Consider the following 17897-nt stretch of genomic DNA (forward strand, 5'->3'; position numbering starts at 1 on the left):
CAGCGTTGGGCCCCCAGATGTCATTGGACTTCAACTCCCATAATCCCCAACCAAAGGCCACTGGGACTGGGGATTATGGGAGTTATCTCAGCCAAAGTGCTGTTTAGTGCTTCCCTGGCCGTGGAGATGCTTCAGATGAGATTCTACTTCAGCTCCAGGCTTTGTCTGAGGTTAGTCAGCTGGTATCCAGAGCAGGTCCTTTTCGGTGGTGGCTCCCACACTATGGAATGTTCTTCCCAGCAAAGCTGTGCAGGCCGGCTGTGCTGCAGCTTCAAAGGATTGGGATGACTTTTCTTTTCTAGGGTAATAGAAGGATCGGAAAAACTTTTCTTTTCTCGGGTAATAACAACAGGTGGCCTGTTTTTATTTTCCTGCTGTTGATTTAAAAGGATTGGTTTGTATCTGCTCTTCAGTTCAAAGTGATTTTTTTATTCATTTTTTGGTTGTCCCTGTATTCTCAAAAATTGTTGGGAGCTGCCCTGAAGGCCTAAGTGAACCATGTGGCAGGATAAATATATTTACCTCAATAAACGCAGTCCTAGGAACACAGGGAGCTGCCTTATGTTGGACTCCTGGTCCATCTAGCTCAGGACTGTCGGCACTGACTGGCAGCAGCTCTCCAGGGTTTCAGGCCAGGCTCTTTCCCAGCCCTGCCTGGAGATGCTGCCAGGATTCAACCAGGGACCTTCTAAATGCAAAGCAGACGATCTTCCACTGAGCTCCAGCCCCACCGCCAAATAGGAATGTAGGAAGCTGCCTTATACTGAGTCTGACCCTTGGTCCACCTAGCTCAACATTGCCTACACTGACTGGCAGCAGCTCTCCAAGGTTTCAGGCAGACGTCTCTCCCAGCCCTGCCTGGAGATGCTGCCAGGGATGGAACCGGGGGCCTTCTGCATGCAGAGTAGATGCTCTGCCACTGAGAAAGGGGCCCCATACTCAAAGGGGGATATCTTACAGCAGGCGGTGCTCCTGTGTAGTCACCCACCCAAATGCAAACCAAGGTGAACCTTGCTTAGCAAAGGAGACAATTCATGCTTGTCTTTCTGGTGGGTTTTGCTTATTCCATGGGAACATAAGAAGCTGCCATATACTGAGCCAGACCATCGGTCCATCCAGCTCAGTATGGTCTTCACAGACTGGCAGCGGCTTCCCCAAGGATGCACCCATAGTTCGAAGGTTTTCACCCATAGTTCGAAGGTTTGATAGGTCGAAGGCGCAAAGTTTCAATAGTTAGAAGGTTCAAAGGTTCGACAGGTCGAAGGTGCAAAAGTTTGAAGGTTCAATAGTTTGAAACTTCGAACTATTGAACCTTCAAACCTTTGAACTATTGTATAAAGTTCGAAGGTGCAACTATTGGACCGTTGACCCATTGACCCTTTCACCCATTGACCCTTTCACCCATTGACCCATTGACCCTTCCACCCATTGACCCTTCCACCCTTCGAAGGTTCAAAGGTTCAACTAGTTAGTTAAAACCTTTGAACTTTTGAACAATTGTATAAAGTTTCAATAGTTTGAAAGTTCAAGAGTTCGGAGGTTCAAAAATTAAAAGGTTCAATTGTTCAATAGTTCAAAAGCTCAAAGGTTCAATAGTTTGAAAGTTCAAAGAACCTTTGAACTATTCAACCTTTGAACTATTGAACCTTCGAACCTTTGAACTACTGAATAGTTCAAAGGTTCAATGTTTCAAAGGTTCGAAGGCTCAATGGCTCAAAGGTTCAAAGTTGAACCATTGAACCTTCGACCTATTTTACCTTCGAACTTTTGAACCTTTGACCTATTACCTTTGAACTTTTGAACCTTAGACCTATTAAATAGTTCAAAGGTTCAATGTTTCGAAGGCTCAATGGCTCAAAGGTTCAAAGTTGAACCATTGAACCTTCGACCTATTTTACCTTCGAACTTTTGAACCTTCGACCTATTTTACCTTCGAACTTTTGAACCTTCGACCTAGTTTACCTTCGAACTTTTGAACCTTCGACCTATTGAATAGTTCAAAGGTTCAATGTTTCGAAGGTTCGAAGGCTCAATGGCTCAAAGGTTCAAAGTTGAACCATTGAACCTTCGACCTTTTGAACCTTCGACCTTTTGAACCTTCGACCTTTTGAACCTTCGACCTTTTGAACCCTCGACCTTTTGAACCCTCGACCTTTTGAACCCTCGACCTTTTGAACCCTCGACCTTTTGAACCCTCGACCTTTTGAACCTTCGACCTTTTGAACCTTCGACCTTTTGAACCTTCGACCTTTTGAACCTTCGACCTTTTGAACCTTCGACCTTTTGAACCTTCGACCTTTTGAACCTTCGACCTTTTGAACCTTCGACCTTTTGAACCTTCGACCTTTTGAACCTTCGAAATTTTGAACCTTCGACCTTTTGAACCTTCGAAATTTTGAACCTTCGACCTATTTTACCTTTGAACTTTTGAACCTTCGACCTATTGAATAGGTCAAAGGTTCAATGTTTCGAAGGTTCGAAGGCTCAATGGCTCAAAGGTTCAAAGTTGAACCATTGAACCTTCGACCTATTTTACCTTCGAACTTTTGAACCTTCGACCTATTTTACCTTCGAACTTTTGAACCTTCGACCTATTTAGAAAAGTTTGACGGTTCAATGGCTCGAAGGTTCGAGCGGTCGGTCATTCGAGCGGTCAGTCGTTCGAGCAACCATTCAGTATTTCAATAGTTCAAAAGAAAAACCCGAATTGTGTGTGAAATGTTCCCAGATAGCTCACAGGAACTATTGCAGTAAATCTGGCTAATATGTGGACATATATCCTCCATTCCAAAGGAGGTGTGAACTGAAACCCCAAAGACAATAAAGTGTGTCTTTATACAGACTTAGTACATGTAGACACAGTGTGTAAATATCAGCACTAGGCAGAGTGAGTAACCCCTTCTCCCTCTTTTTATTTTTATTTTATACGCCTAGGCATTAAAATATAATATAAAATATTATATAGGCATTAAATATAAGTGTGCATGCGCCAAGTTCAAGGTCTTACTGAACCTCTTACAGTTCTGCAGCTGGGGATGTCAGGTTCGAGATCTTCTGCGTGCAAGCATGCAGGCGCTCTTCCCAAAACATACATCCCCTCGCCCTAACTTAGCCTGCATACAAGGCAAGACAATTCTGTGGAGGGTCGCTTTTCATGATTTCTACATTCTGTGCGCATTTAAATCAGCCCATTCTCTGCTTTATGAGTTGAAGGGCAATAGTAGGGCATGGACATGGGGCTCTGTACAGACGTGGGGAGGTACAAGGAGACGCTCCCCCCCCCGTTGTGCTTTGTTTTCCAATGAAACAAGCCATCAGCCACCACACTTCCTAATGGTGGCTCTTTTCCCTCATTTTTTCTGACACCCACGTACAATGAATATGCTGGCTGTGACAGGAGCAGGGCATAATTTGCCTGCAGGGAACCCTGCCTCTTTAAAACCACAAATGTCTCCTCCTGCGCCGTTAACCCGCAATTAAAGTGGTCAGACGTGGAGTCATGGGGGGGGCAGGTTTCTTCCTCATCTGGTCTTGCCATGCCACGTAGATGCTATTCATGCCAGCTCCCAGGGACCCCCCCCCCCAAAAAAAATTGTTCATTAAGCAGATGCTTAATGCAAGGCTTCGCCCTCTCTGGCACGGCTTCCTAAGCCCAGCCTGATTTGCATTTTAATTGCAGCCGTGGGAGCAAAAAGAGGCATGTTTGCACTGGGAGCTTGCTCAGAGACCCTTGAATATTTATGGCAGTGGCTAGCAGAGAGAAGACCGGGGTGGATGGGGTGGGGGAGAGCATTGGCAGGGATGTGGACCAAAGAAAGGCAAAATTCACATTAAGCATTAATGCAGTCCATTATTATTATTATTATTATTATTATTATTATTAAGTTTAGATTTCTATACCACCCTTCCAAAAATGGGTCAGGGTCCACCCTGGTTTGCATTTGAATGGGAGACTACAGGTGTGAGCACTTTAAGATACTCCCCTTAGGGGATGGGGCCACTCTTCTGCTTGCATGCAGAAGGTTCCAAGTCCCCTCCCTGGCAGCATCTCCAAGACAGGGCTGAGAGAGACTCCTGCCTGCAACCTTGGAGAAGCCGCTGCCAGTCTGTGAAGACAATCCTGAGCATGATGGACCAAGGGTCTGACTCAGTATATGCCTATGTTCCTATAAATTATGCAAAGACAACTGTTTTGCATAGCTGGTTCTGCATTTTTTAAACTACTCTTATGCATCTTTGTTCTGTTTCTGCCCTTCATGAGCTCCAAGGGTTGTGTGGAGCCCTGAAGGGCTTTCACTTCATATGTGGTGGTCATGCAGGAAGGCAAAGGCTTTTTGGGATATGATATATAATGAGTTGAAGAAAAATTTTAAAACGACATTTCCTAAGAGGCCAGAATCCTTCCTGCTGGGAATAACGCAAGGAGAGTTTTCCAGAAGAAATTGAACATTTTTTATGTATGCAACCACGACGGCCAGAATAGTATATGCGCAGAAATGGAAAGACACTAAAATGCCCTCAAAAGAAGACTGGTTGATAAAAATGTTGGAATATGCTGAGATGGCAAAGCTTACAGCACTTATAAGGGATGATAATTTGGAAGGTCGGGAACCATTTTTACTTTACGTAAAGAACTATTGTTCTAATATGGACTTTTCAGTAGGGTTTGAAATATAGTAATACCAGCAAGTTGGGTTGGGTAAAAAATCGAGTAGTAATGGGGAGTATCTCTGTTTTGAAGTATTATAGCAATGGTTTATATGTATCGTTAACGTGAACCGCGCAGATAGGTAAGCAGAAAGTCAATATTTACTTAATTAAACGAACGAATGTAATCTGAATGTAAAGCTATTGTAAAAGCTCATAAAAAATTAAAATGCAAAAGAAGTGCTTTCACTTCTGACCACTGGAACATGGGGAGCTGCGTCATACCAAGTCAGACCCTGGGCCTTTCCCAAGTATAGTTGGCGATGCTGCCAGGGATCAACCCAGGGGACCTTCTGTCTGCAGAGCAGCGGCTCCTGCCCTGAACTCTGGCCCCTCGCTCCTCTGCCACATCTCCCGATTTCCAGCCCCTCCACTCCCACAGAATTGCAGCCAACACCCGGCACTTGCTTGTTCCAGGTTCCAGGCCTCTTGAGACATTTTGCCAAGAAACGAGGTGGCAGAGGGGAATCGTGGGGAAATAGTTGAGTTTTCAGGGAGGCGTGGGCTAAAGGTGTCTGAGAGCCGATTCACCCGAACACCTGTGCCTCGTTCCCTCTTCAGGTCTCGCTGGACTTTGTGAAAAGTGGGGAATACACCTTGGAAAGGATGGGGGTGGCCTATCCAGCCCAAGCCCATACCAAATCGCCTTTCGATCCAGAGAACAAGAGAGTGAAAGGGATATACTGAGACCTCAGGGCAAGAAGCTAGACCACAGGGAAGGAGGGAGTCTGCTAATCGACATGGAGGAAGCTCAAGAGGGAAAGAAAGCAATGAAAGGACCCTGCGGGACCTTATGTAGAATCATGGAGCTGGAAGCGATCTCTGAGGCCTGCAAATCTAACCTGATGCTGGGCAGATGGTCATCCAGCCTCCACCAGGGAAGGAGAGCTTAGCACTTACCATTGTGTGAGGCAGGCTGTTGCAGCGTCCGAAGGCTCTTACAGTCAGGAAATGCCTCCTGGAGTCCAGCCGAAATCTGCTTCCTTGTCATTTCAACCCACGGATCCTGATCCTGCAGCTCCATTCCTCCTCCTATGGCACAGACCTTCAGACATCCAGGATGACTCTCGTATCTCCTCTCAGCATTCTCTTCTCCAGCTCCTACAACCGTTCCTCACCATCGTGGTTGCCCTCCTCTGAAAATCTTGAAGATCAGAACAGCCAGGGCTGCATCAGACTAAGAACCTAAGAACAGCCCTGCAGGATCAGGCCCAAGGAGGCCCATCTAGTCCAGCATCCTGTTTCCCACAGTGGCCCACCAGATGCCTCTGAGAAGCCCACAGGCAAGAGGTGAGGGCATGTCCTCTTTCCTGCTCCCCTGCAACAAGTAAGGGTCCTGATTCCAGCAATATCCAAGTCCAGCCAGCTCACAAGCCAATCCTAACAATCCAATGCTAACCGATGCTCACAAGCCAATCCTATCGGTGGTAGTCTCCCCCTGTTGTTTCTTTCCATCATCCAGGACTATACTTCAGAGATGTGCACATCGATTCAGGCCCCCTGATCAGTTTTTTAAAAGGTGCCAAAATAGGCTCGAATCAATTTGAACTGCATTTTTGAGTTCGATTCGAATTTGAATCTTATCTTCAAAAGTTGAATTGAATCACAAAATTTGATTTGTGCACATTTCTACTATACTTCGTACTATCCCTGAACATGGAGGCTCATACCCAATAGCCTTGTAGTCCTTAGTCTGTCCTTAGAGCTCTCCCCGCTTTGAGAAAGCAAATTGGTGTGCCACCCCATTAAAGAAACCATAGTATATGCATTTAAATCAGTCAGCTGACTAAATCTGTATACATTTACATATGAATAAAAATGCTTCTGAAGAAAATAGAACAGTCCTTTATTTCGAGATGATGATGCATGCCGAGGCCACAAACAGTGCAGTTATAGAAGACGCATGCCGAACTGAACGCATTGACCTGAAGAGAGCCATTCACACGTTATGTTCCACACTCAGTGTACACAAGTACAGATCTGTCCACAGGTACAGTCATTCACATGATATGCTGAACGCAGGTACAGCATAATGCTTCCCATTTATATCATGCATTCGAAGGGCCTCTATCCAGGTTCACTTGTTAAAAGAACCCAGGTACAGTCATTCACACACAAACACACGTATGGGTGTACAGGTATCTATACACTCATACAGCATAATGTCTGAATCAGCTGAGGCCTCTTCTAAAGTGGAGTCTGCTCTCTAATTAGGGATACCTTTTCAATTGATATGAAATTTTAATATTAATCTTCAATTTTGGTTTTAATCTAGCAGGTTCATGAACTAAACAGGACAGCCGGACCAAAAAATGTAACAGAATAACAAACACTAAAAAGGCGTTACACACACACACACACACACACAAAATAGAATAAGGAAATAAATTAGGAAGCCGCCTTATACTGAGTCAGACCCTTGGTCTACCTAGCTCAGTACTGTCTACCCAGACTGGCAGCGGCTTCTCCAAGGTTGCAAACAGGAGTGTCTCTCTCAGCCCTATCTTGGAGATGCCGCCAGGGAGGGAATTTGGAGCCTTCGGCACGCAAAACAGATGCTGTGGCCCAATCCCCATATAAACAAATATTGCACCAGCATCATAAAAACCAGTTTATAACTGAGTAAAACTACTAAACAGCAGAAGCAGCTGTGGGTAAGGCGTGCTGAGATAAGAACATTGGTGAGCTGTTTAAAAATGGCCACGGAAGATTCTACCCAAAGATCAAGTGGCAGGGAGTCCACAGATGAGGCCATCCCGTACGCAGAAGGCCACCTCCCTAGTCTGCAGCTGTGACTTCCAAGCTGTGCTCCAATATTATGGCATGAACAGAGATCTCTCCTCTTTGGCTACAGAGCAGCTAACCTTCATGTCTCCTTGGCATCTCCCTAATCAGTGTGGACTGTCTGGTGAGTCACCCAAGGCCTAAGCTCAGAGGTGAGAAGACAGCAGCGTTAGCTATAGCCTCCAGAATGACACAGCAGTCGGACGGGGAGGGGTGGGTGGGTCGCATTCTGGACATCTTTTTAAAAAAAGAAACTGCAAACAGTCAAGGCTGCCGGGAAAAGGGCTTATCAGCTCAGAAGGGGCAAGCTGTGGCAGGCGGTGTCCAGAACACAGGAAACGCAGCCTCCTACGGAGTCAAACCCTAGGTGCATGTAGCTCCGTATCGTCTACACAGACTGGCAGTGGCTTCTTCAAGGAGGAGGACTCTGACTTTAAGAGGAAGATTTTAGCATAGGAATTTAATTTCTAACATCAAAGAACTGGTGCGGGGGGCGGGGCGGACTAGTCTTGGATTCAGGTCAACGCGGTATATAAAAAGCAGCTGTGAGAAACCCCAAATCAAGGTCAGGACCTTGGCGCTGGAGGGATTGGAGCCTTTTGGGCCTCCGTGGCCCCAATCCATTTCGGGTGCCCATTCGGCTCCCATCGGATTCTAGGAGCCCCAGTCCAGATTGGGGGTGTTGCCTGAGCAGAGAGTTAATACCCCCATCCCCAATTTGGGTCTCGCCTTCCCCACAGCGGCCACTTTACTTTCTTAAGCAGAGACAGACACAAGGCCAAAGGGTGCAATCAATATTAGCAATAGCACTTACATTTATATACCGCTCTATAGCCGGAGCTCTCTAAGCGGTTTACAATGATTTAGCATATAGCCCCCAACATTCTGGGTACTCATTTTACCGACCTCGGAAGGATGGGAGGCTGAGTCAACCTTGAGCCCCTGGTCAGGATCGAACTTGCAACCTTCTGGTTACAGGGCGGCAGTTTTACCACTGCGCCACCAGGGGCTCTTGTCTCTAGTTTGGTCCTCGGTCAACTGAGGACCAGCCCCTCATTTTGCTGCCGCCTTCTCAAGTTTAACAAGTGCCGGCGTTGTGGGAAGGGGGTGCGGGTCATGCTCACAGTGTGGCGCTGGATCTGGCAGGCGCTCCGTGATGGTGGGCAGAGGCTGCTTCTCCCATTCGCCCTGCGGAGAGAATGCAGACATTCCTCAAAGTCGGGGCTCCTCCCATTGGGGGCTCTAGAAATGGTTGGACGACACCCCCCATCGTGCTCAGCCACAATCACCCAAGCCGACTGCGGCGAGGGATGAGGAATGGGGTTGTCCACAGCCCAGATTTGAGAACCCCTAATACTTAGGTTCTCAGCCTTTTAACCATAAACCGGCTGAATATTTAGACCAGATCTTGGTACCAAAATTTAGGAGATTTTTGACCCTCGCGCGATTGAACGTTCTCCCTTCGGCAGTACTTGATGGTAAATTCAAACGACATGATCAGCACTATTGCCCCTGTGGCTCAGAGGATACAGAGTCTATCTTTATTACCAGTTTTATAAGGACCCTCGCACCAAATTTATTGCTCCTATTTTAGCCATTTATCCTGGTCACACCGGCCAATTTTATTTGGAAATTATGCTGGCCAGTTTCAAACCTGTAATTTCAGATCATGTGGCAAAGTTCGGTTTCGTGGCGTCGAAGCTCCATTTTGACTGTATTAGTAATTTGAACCGTTTGTGATTTTGTAAACTTTGAAATTGCTTGCATTTTCTTATTAAATGCTATTCATCGTTTCTTAATTGTTAATCTGGTCTGTGACCGCAATAAACTTACTACTACTACTTTGAGAACCCCTGCCTTAGGGGGTTCTGCCTTTGGGTGGCGGATTCATCACTATAGCCACTATCCACGGTACCCTTCCCTGTATTATGATAGTGTCCTAGAATAATGCCCACAGTGGCCCAGATTGATTGATTGGTTGTTAAATTTATATACCCCCTTTCATTAAAACAATCCCAAGGTGGTTCATAGAAAAATTAAAACATGACTTACAGAAAAATTAAAACAAAAGGCATCACTGATGTGCATGCCCTTTCTCCTGCTGTTGCTCCCTTGCAACTGGTATTGAGAGGCATCTTGCCTCTTGGCTGGAGGTGGCCGATAGCCACCAGACTAGTAGCCATTGATAGACCATTCATCTAAACCTCTCCTAAACCCATCTAGGCTGTTGGCTGTCACCACTTCAAAGAATTCTAGGTGAATTATGCTTTGTGGGCATCTCAGGACCCAAGGTAGAGAACCCCTACCATAACTATAATCGTCTTCAGCGATTATACACTGTGCATTATAAGCAGGGATCCACCAACTTGGGCTTTGTTAAATCTAACCAGCCTTTATTTGTGTTCACCACCAACCCCTTCTCTTCCCTCCAATCCTTTTCCGGCACACAAGCAGAGGGTTGAGGAGAGGTGTGGATTTTCTGCATTTGCACTGGGAGAAGCTAAGAGACAGGGGGAGCCCCCTTATAGTGCTGAGAAAGAAGTACGGCTGTTCCTTGCCTTCTCAAAACTGGCAGTGGGAATGAGAATTCCGGGGGGGGGGGGGAGATCTGTGTGGGGGCTGGGTGTCCTGCTAGCGATGTGCAAAAGGTTCGACCGAATCAATTCGAATTCGAATCGATTTGACTCTAAACTGCTTGCACAGAATGGGCAGATTCGAATATAATTCAGGCTATTTTCATTTGAGTCCAGGCCCTGCCAGCCAGAGAGTTGAGGGCACTTGCCACTGGCTAGAAGGCAAGCCAGATTCTCTCTCTCTCTCTCTCTCTCTCTCTCTCTCTCATGCCCTCCAAAACGTCTGTCTGGTGCAAAACACATTTTCTTTGGAGGAGGCACTGAAAAGCTGGGAGGCTGGGATGTGACCACTATCTGTGATCTCCTACCTCCATGAATTTACTGTTACGGATAACTGTCCAGTTCGGTCAACAGAGGACCAAGGGCACGCAGAGCTTTATCGCATTACCGAGAAGAATGTTCTTTTGAATGGGGAACATGATGCATAATTAAGCCAATCTTCCATAATCACACACAGGGAAAGCCCAGCGGTGGTCTGGGTTTATGCAGCATAAATGGGGATCTACGTTTGTGTTTTGGGTAAGTGCCCTAAACAGAGAATGTTGGTGTGAAGGATATTTTTGCATTATTTGTGAAAGAAGTGGGGAAAACTTTGGGGGCTCTTTGAACTTGTCTTTGGCCAGGCAAAAGCCACACTCAGCCCAGGAAAAGGTATTTTAGCAAAATACCCTTTCACTCTATTTAGTTGTATTATTATTAATAATTTAAAATATTTTATACCCCACCACTCCAGTACACTGCTGCTCAGGGTGGCTCACAGCATTCATAAAACAGATAACAATATAAAGTTAAAAAAAATTAAAACAAAAAAGACCAAGCTAAAACCACATGTTAAACTACCAATTTTAAAAGTTTCAAATAAAAAAAATTATTAGTAGAAAGCTAAAAATTACCAAAAAAAAAAAAAAAAGCTAAGAAACCGACCAGGTGTTAGCAGCAGATAAAACATTTTAAAAAGATGAGTCTTTAAAGTGTTTTTTAAAAACACAAAAAGAGGGCTGATGGTGAAACTCCTTGGGGAGGGCATTCCAAAGCCAAGGGACAGCAGCCGAAAACGAGAATGGTCAACCACAAAGGAGAGAATTCCACAAACAATGCGAAAGCAGCTGACAAAATTTAAATTTAGAAAATTCAAAAAGAATCTCTCTCAAGGAATGTTTCTATTTGCCTGCCTCAGGGAGGGCTTGAGAAAGCATCCCTATCTCTTTCAGGCAGTCACGGAGAAATGTTCCTTGAGAGAGATTCTTTCCAAAACACGTTGGAATATTTATTTTATTTTCCTCGTCAGCTGCTTTCCCATTCCTTGGGCCACAACTGAACGGGCCCTGTCTCGGGGCCTATCTTGAGATATGTTATCTCTTTCTGTGGATGCCTCCTGGCTTTTTTGTGCTCTCCCTTTTTTTCCTCCGCCGCAGCCAAATCATGCTTTTTTTTTTGGTATGGGCAATACATACCGGAAATTGGACAGCAGAGGATTTATTGCAATGCACAGAAATCGGAGCAAAGTCATAGAGGGACTTCAGGACATCTCTGTTAAAAGAGTTCCAGGGGACAGAGGAAAACTGCTGTGTGACAGAGGTCTCCGGGCATGTGCAGACTTCCTCGTCATCAAACCTAAAAGGGGAGAAATTTCCTGCATCAGGAACAGCCATCTGGAAGCCTATTTGCCCAGCTCTCTCGTTGTTCCAGAGAAGTCCAGGCCACTTCCAGCTTCTGAGACCCCATAGCTGTCACAGAAATTAGAACGGGCACCACATAAGAACAGGTTGTGAAACTTATCATGTGCTTTAAGAGTGTCTAAAATCCAAGGCCACCTTTCATCTTGAGGCCCAAGCCAAATGATCCTCCTGGCCCCAACTCTTCTGATTGGCCCCTGCGTGGGCCAAATATGGAGGGGAGAATTTGAGTCAACCCTTTTATTTAGCAGAAAATCCCAATTTGACAAGAAGGGAGTTCAGGGAAGTGATCTGGAGACAATTGCTTGAGGGCAACCACAAGTAAAGGTATACTGGAAGACGTTACCAACTTAGATAGAAAACCTGTACCCTGTGCTAGTGACTTCGTGGTGGAAGGCAGAAGCGAAAGTATACAGAAGGCACAGAAGAAGGGAATGTTCTACAAGTAACAGTCTGTCTACCTACCTACTTATTATATTATATTATATTATATTATATTATATTATATTATATTATATATCATTATATAATAATATAATATAATAAAACACACACACTGCCCATCCTAGCATGGCTCTGGGCAGTTTACAACCAAAAATTCAACCCGTTTAGAATTCAACATGAAATACAAAACAAAAGCAGTTAAAATATAAAACTCATTTTTAAAACCATCTAAAACCAATCAAATTTTATTAAAAGCCAGGCTGAAAAGATGGGTCTCTAGGGCTCTCTTGAAGGGCCCCAAGGAAGATAATCCACTTATATCTATGGCGAGTGTGCTCCACAACCCAGGGGCGACCCCAAGTTGCCACCAGATGAACCTGTGGCAACCAAAGATGGACCTTTCCTGATGTTCTTAATGAGTGTTGGAGATCTTGCAGAGAAAGGCGCTCTCTCCAGTAGCCCAGGACTAAGCCCTTCCGGGTTTTAAAAAGGTAATAACCAGCACTTTGCATTTTGCCTGGAAACATACCAGCAGCAGCCAGTGCAACTATTGAAAAACAGGTCTTGATGTGGCCTGTTAGAAGAGACTGAAAGCAGGAAAGGGGGAAACAAACAAACAAACAGAAGGGGGAAGTCCTATACCCACTGTTCCCTCCAACAAGGATTCCCAGATGTTGTTCACTACAACTCCCAGCATCCCTAGCTGCAATAGCCTTTGGCTGGGGATGCTGGGAGTTGTAGTGAACAACATCTGGGAATCCCTGTTGGAGGGAACAGTGTCTATACCCTCTACCTCCACTCCTAATGTCCTTGGCAGTCAATGTCCTCCACTCCTAATGTCCTTAGTGGTCATTGGGGCTGAAAGTTGACTCCTATGGACTGACATCTCCAACAAAACCCAGCCCCATAAAGCAACTTATTCTGACCACCAGAAGCTCTGCATTTTAAGCAAGCTCCCATAAAAACTCCGACCACCTCCATTTCACTCCTAAAAAAATTAAAATTATTTCCCGAGGGCGTGAAAAAGAAAAAGGAGAGACGCCACACTCACATTATGGGGGATGACCCACTAATGAGGCTGGGTTAGACCTCTGCCTCGGGCGGCAGAGGTAGAGAGGTGGCAAATTTACCCACCAGCACCAGCCACTCCAACAGCCCCATTCACATGCCATGTCAGCTGTTGCCCCATTGGGGAGAGATTTAGAGCCCACATATCAGCCCAGCGCCCCATGGCCCTTTTTGTACGGCATTACCTGTTCACAAGGCTAAAATAGCGACGCAGGTAGCCCAGATCTATCGCACTTTTGCAGAGCTCCAGCTCTGTCCGGGGATAGTAGTGGATGTAGTTCACACACATCTCTTCCGTGATGCTGAAACCGCCCTGCAGGTTAGAGAAGAGGAGAGCCCAAAGGTGTACGGAGGATCTAGCCCCATTGCGGAGGTCTGCCTCAGGCCCGGAAGGGAACTGCGGGCGGCTGTTGCTAAGTACACAGAGAGCTAGCGCTCTCTGAGGTTTCAGGCCCTTCCTGGAGATGCTGCCAGCGATTGATTCATTGATTGATTGATTTGATTTGATTTCTAGACCGCCCTCCCAAAAATGGCTCAGGGCAGTTTACACAGAGAAATAACAAACAAATAAGATGGCTCCCTGTCCCCAAAGGGCTCACAATCTAAAAAGAAATACAAAATAGACACCAGCAACAGTCACTGGAAGTACTGTGCTGGGGGTGGAGAGGGCCAGTAACTATCCCCCCAGCTAAATAGATGATTGCCATGTTAAAAGATGCCTCTTTGCCAAGTTAGCAGGGGTTAATTTTAGTGACTTCCGCACATGTGCAGAGGCTATTTGCATAACTACGCGATTTGCTGCCACCTCTGCTGTCGCCGCCACCCAAAATTTAAGAAGGTGAGAAGCAAATTTTCTCAAAACCCCAATCACCACTACCACCACCCACACCACTCTAGGACTGTGGTTCCCAACCAGGGTTGGGGATGCTGGGAGTTGTAGTTCAGCAACATCTGGAGGAACCCTGGTTAGGAACCATTGCTCTAGGGCAGGGATTCTCAATGTTGGGTCCCCAGATGTTATTGGACTTCAACTCCCATAATCCCCAGCCCCAGTGGCCTTTGGTCGGGGATTATGGGAGTTGAAGTCCAATAACATCTGGGGACCCAACATTGAGAATCCCTGCTCTAGGGAATGCCCTTTACTTGTAAAGGGGGATCCTCACCAGATTCCCCTTTATGAGGGTGGAGGAATGAGGCCTAAGCCTCTTCTTTTTTGTAAATAAGTCTTTGTATTATAAATTTGCTTTGCTATTCATTGTATCAAGAAAGCTGTCCGGGGTCCAAAGACGATGTCCGCTGTTCAGCAGTTTCTTTTGGGAGGGCGATGAAATGTATTGGTTTGATTTTGGAGGGAAATGGGTGTTTGGTTTTATTGGTCATGGCTTGAAAGAGAGAGGGAATTTGGATTCTGCTGAATGGGTATTTTGAAAAATCAGGAGGGCCGTATATGTCTATATGGCCAGCAGTGGCACGGCCGATACCCAGGAGCCGGGACATTCTTGGGGGAATTCCTTGGGGGCGGCCCAGGTTTGTGGGATACCGAACTTCCACCCCAAGTTCCTGGGGCAAGGGTGATCCTGGCTAAAATATACAACCCTCAAAATCAATGACTGACTATTGTCCGATGCAGATCTCCAAAGGACTGGTGCATCTAGGCAGAGAATATTTTCATTTGACATTTTCGCCAAGGAGCAAAAGGCACAGCCTGGGCGCTATCAGAAAAACCCAGTGCTATGGGTTCGCTTGCTGAGATAATTACCACAGTTGCTTGGGTCCTCTCCTCTGTGTTGTAAGTGCAGGTGGTTGTCAATACGTCACCCTGTTGAGAGACAAGCACAGGTTTGATACATTGTATCGCATGCAATTACATGTAATTAATAAATGCAATTACTTGTGATTAGGTTATTAAATAATTGATTATAATTAATTACATGAAAATGGATGAAATTACCCTTACGCGTATGTCTGTACACTCGTACATGTGTTTGTGTGAATGACTGTACCTGGGTTCATCTTAAGAGTGAAATACAGGCCCTTCAAATGCACAATACAAAACGGAAGCGTACTGCTGTACCTGCGTTCAGCACAATGATTCCCTCCCTGGCAGCATCTCCAAGGTAGGGCTGAGAGAGACTCCTGCCTGCAACCTTGGAGAAGCTGCTGCCATTCTGGGTAGACAATACTGAGCGAGATAGCCCAAGGGTCTGACTCAGTATACGGCAGCTTCCTATGTCCCTCCGTACATGTATACACTCATTGTTTGAGTGTGGAACATGATGTGTAAAGGGCCTGGGGACTGCAACTTTTCCAGGGGAGAGAGGATGTTTCACAGCAAAGGCACAGCTACCACTGAATGGGGAGGGGGCACAAATGTTCCTGAGCTTCCAAAGGAGGGGGCACTGGTTGGGTCTTTGCTCCTGTCCCACACCTCTTTGAAGGTGGTAGCAGTAGGCAGGGCCCCATCTTCAGTTTTTGGCCAGGCCTCACTCCAGTCCTGGAAGCTGCAGAAAGTCGGAGAAGCTGGGCCACAGAATCGTCAAGTTGGAGGGGGCCTTGAAGACCATCTAGTCCAGCCCCGGCACGATGCAGGCCATCTAGAGGATCCCTAAGAGACGGCTCCAGGGCTGCAACCCCAACTGGATTCGTTCGTAAGGAGGGGGAGGATTTTCCGGAGAGCAGGAAAGGAAAGCGGTATCCTTTTTCCTTCCCCACTCTTGAAATATCCCTGAGTAGGAATAGCCCTCTTCAGTGGTGACTAGTCTTGCGTAAGCTGGGTGTGTGTGTGTGTGGGGGGGTAGACCCATTCTGTGCCTGCCTCCCCCCCCCAGCCCCAGCCCCAGAGCACCGGTCACCACCGACCCCATCCCATGCCTAGCTCAGCTTGGCTTTTTTCACAGAGCCAAAGAGTCGGCAAAGGGCCGACATAAGCCAGATCGGACTGCTAGAGAGAGGTCCACTTTCCCATTTTCAAATGTCCCCCTCATTATTAAGTTGTCTTGTGTCATGAGTGTGAGAAGGCATCCGTAGCCGAGCACTGACCGGGAAAACGTGCACTATCTTCTTTAACATGCGGATCTCCTAAAAGAAAAGAGAGCGAGAGAAGCCCGTGAGGAAGAGGATGTGTGGGGCAAATGGGGGGAGGAAAGGGAAGTTAAGGGCGGGGGCTGCTCAGCAGGCACAGAATTGGGGAACGGCTGTCAGCCGAGAGAAAGAAACACAGGTCTGAATCGTTCCCTTTTCCTTCCAAACAGGAGAAATCCCTGCATGTACCAAATGGCTTTAAAGTTGAAACAAACGTCACATTTCTTTTCTCCAAGCTGAAAAGGAGCAGCCCAGGGGCGTAGCAAGGTTGGAGGCGGCCCAGAGACAAGATTTTAAAATGCACCCCCCCCACTGAAGCTCAGCTCCTGAAGTAAAGAAATCTTAGATGAGGCTGAATAGTGGTAACAAAAAGCATAGTAATATAACACAGCTATGTGCCACAATAGAACTTCATCCTAAACTATGTTTTAAAAGTTTTGTAAATTGTGGAAGATGCAAGTCATCTAATGGTACTAGAGAAAGAGATGCAGTTCTGGTAGATCCAGGTCTTAACACCCACATCAATTTCGGAGGATGAATACAACTGAAGGAAGCCTGGGCGGGTGTGCGGCTGGGGGAGTCAGTCATATGACTTGCTGCTGGGGGGCCCCCAAGGCAGTGGGCCCCCAGACAACTGTCTCCCCTTGCCCTATGATAGTTACGCCCCTGGAGCCGCCACTGTTTTCACCAGGCAGTGCCCCAAATGCCACGACTTTCTGCAGCACTGAGGGGTAAAATGGCTGCTACCACAAAAACATGGCGGCCACCTCGGGGGGCGGCCATTTCCCCCCAACGATGCACCAGGCACAATGTTCCGGGCTTTGTGGGGGGCTGTAGATGGCCACCACCAGCGTGGGCTGTCGCACACCAAGTCTCTGTGGTTCCTTATTTACTTACATACGCCATTTTAATGACTCCGTTCATTTTTGCAATTCACTTTTAGTGGAGCAGAGTGGTAGTCATCTTATTCTCTTTTTCACCCATTAAAAATTGGAAAACCAACTAAAAGATGGTTGCTACTCTGTTCCACTAAAGTCCTCTAAAAATGAACGGGGTGATTTCATAATTTTTTATGAAAGGAATACTAGCCTTAACAAAGGACCACCTCATTTTCTTGATAATGAACATGACGTAAAAATACAAGAACCGAAGTTCTAGCACACCCCGACACAGAATTTCCACCCCCCTGGACACCGAAAGCTTCTGTGCTTGTTTTTCAAACACCTCTCTATAACCATCAGGGCTAGAAACTTCTCTTAAAGGAAAACCAACTCAAACCACAAAAGCCACACTTCTTGGAGATCTGAATGTTGCACCGGATGACAAATTCCGTGCGGAAAATCCTCCAAGGGCCAAGAGTGTGCCCAGAACTGGAGCATTTCCAGACAGCAAGCTTTACTACAGGTTGGCTGCGAGTTCGAATCTGCCCCCAAAAAACTAACACAAAAATTGTATTTATTTTATTTTTTTAACCCCTGGACATGAATCAGGCTACGCTCTAACA

General features: G+C 46.3%; 2 protein-coding genes across 12 annotated transcripts in view; one reads left to right on the forward strand and one right to left on the reverse strand.

Annotated features, from left to right (window-relative positions):
• Nucleotides 1-9284, forward strand: part of SARDH (sarcosine dehydrogenase) — an 81907-nt gene extending 72623 nt beyond the window's left edge. The window contains exon 22 of the mRNA XM_053281704.1: nt 5269-9284. Within this exon, the coding sequence (XP_053137679.1) occupies nt 5269-5394 (126 nt within the window). The 3' untranslated portion in view covers nt 5395-9284. The remainder of the gene's footprint in view (nt 1-5268) is intronic.
• Nucleotides 6537-17897, reverse strand: part of DBH (dopamine beta-hydroxylase) — a 148668-nt gene continuing 137307 nt past the window's right edge. For 10 of the 11 annotated variants that reach the window (XM_053281706.1, XM_053281708.1, XM_053281707.1 and 7 more), the window contains 5 exons: nt 16352-16390; nt 15072-15131; nt 13498-13625; nt 11579-11738; nt 6537-8679 (listed from right to left, as the gene is read on the reverse strand). In XM_053281706.1, coding sequence (XP_053137681.1) covers nt 8545-8679; nt 11579-11738; nt 13498-13625; nt 15072-15131; nt 16352-16390 — 522 coding nt within the window. In that variant the 3' untranslated portion in view covers nt 6537-8544. The remainder of the gene's footprint in view (nt 8680-11578; nt 11739-13497; nt 13626-15071; nt 15132-16351; nt 16391-17897) is intronic. The other variant, XM_053281709.1, reaches the window with a different exon arrangement.

Source organism: Hemicordylus capensis, chromosome 17, assembly GCF_027244095.1.
Source record: "Hemicordylus capensis ecotype Gifberg chromosome 17, rHemCap1.1.pri, whole genome shotgun sequence".
NCBI lineage: Eukaryota > Metazoa > Chordata > Lepidosauria > Squamata > Cordylidae > Hemicordylus > Hemicordylus capensis.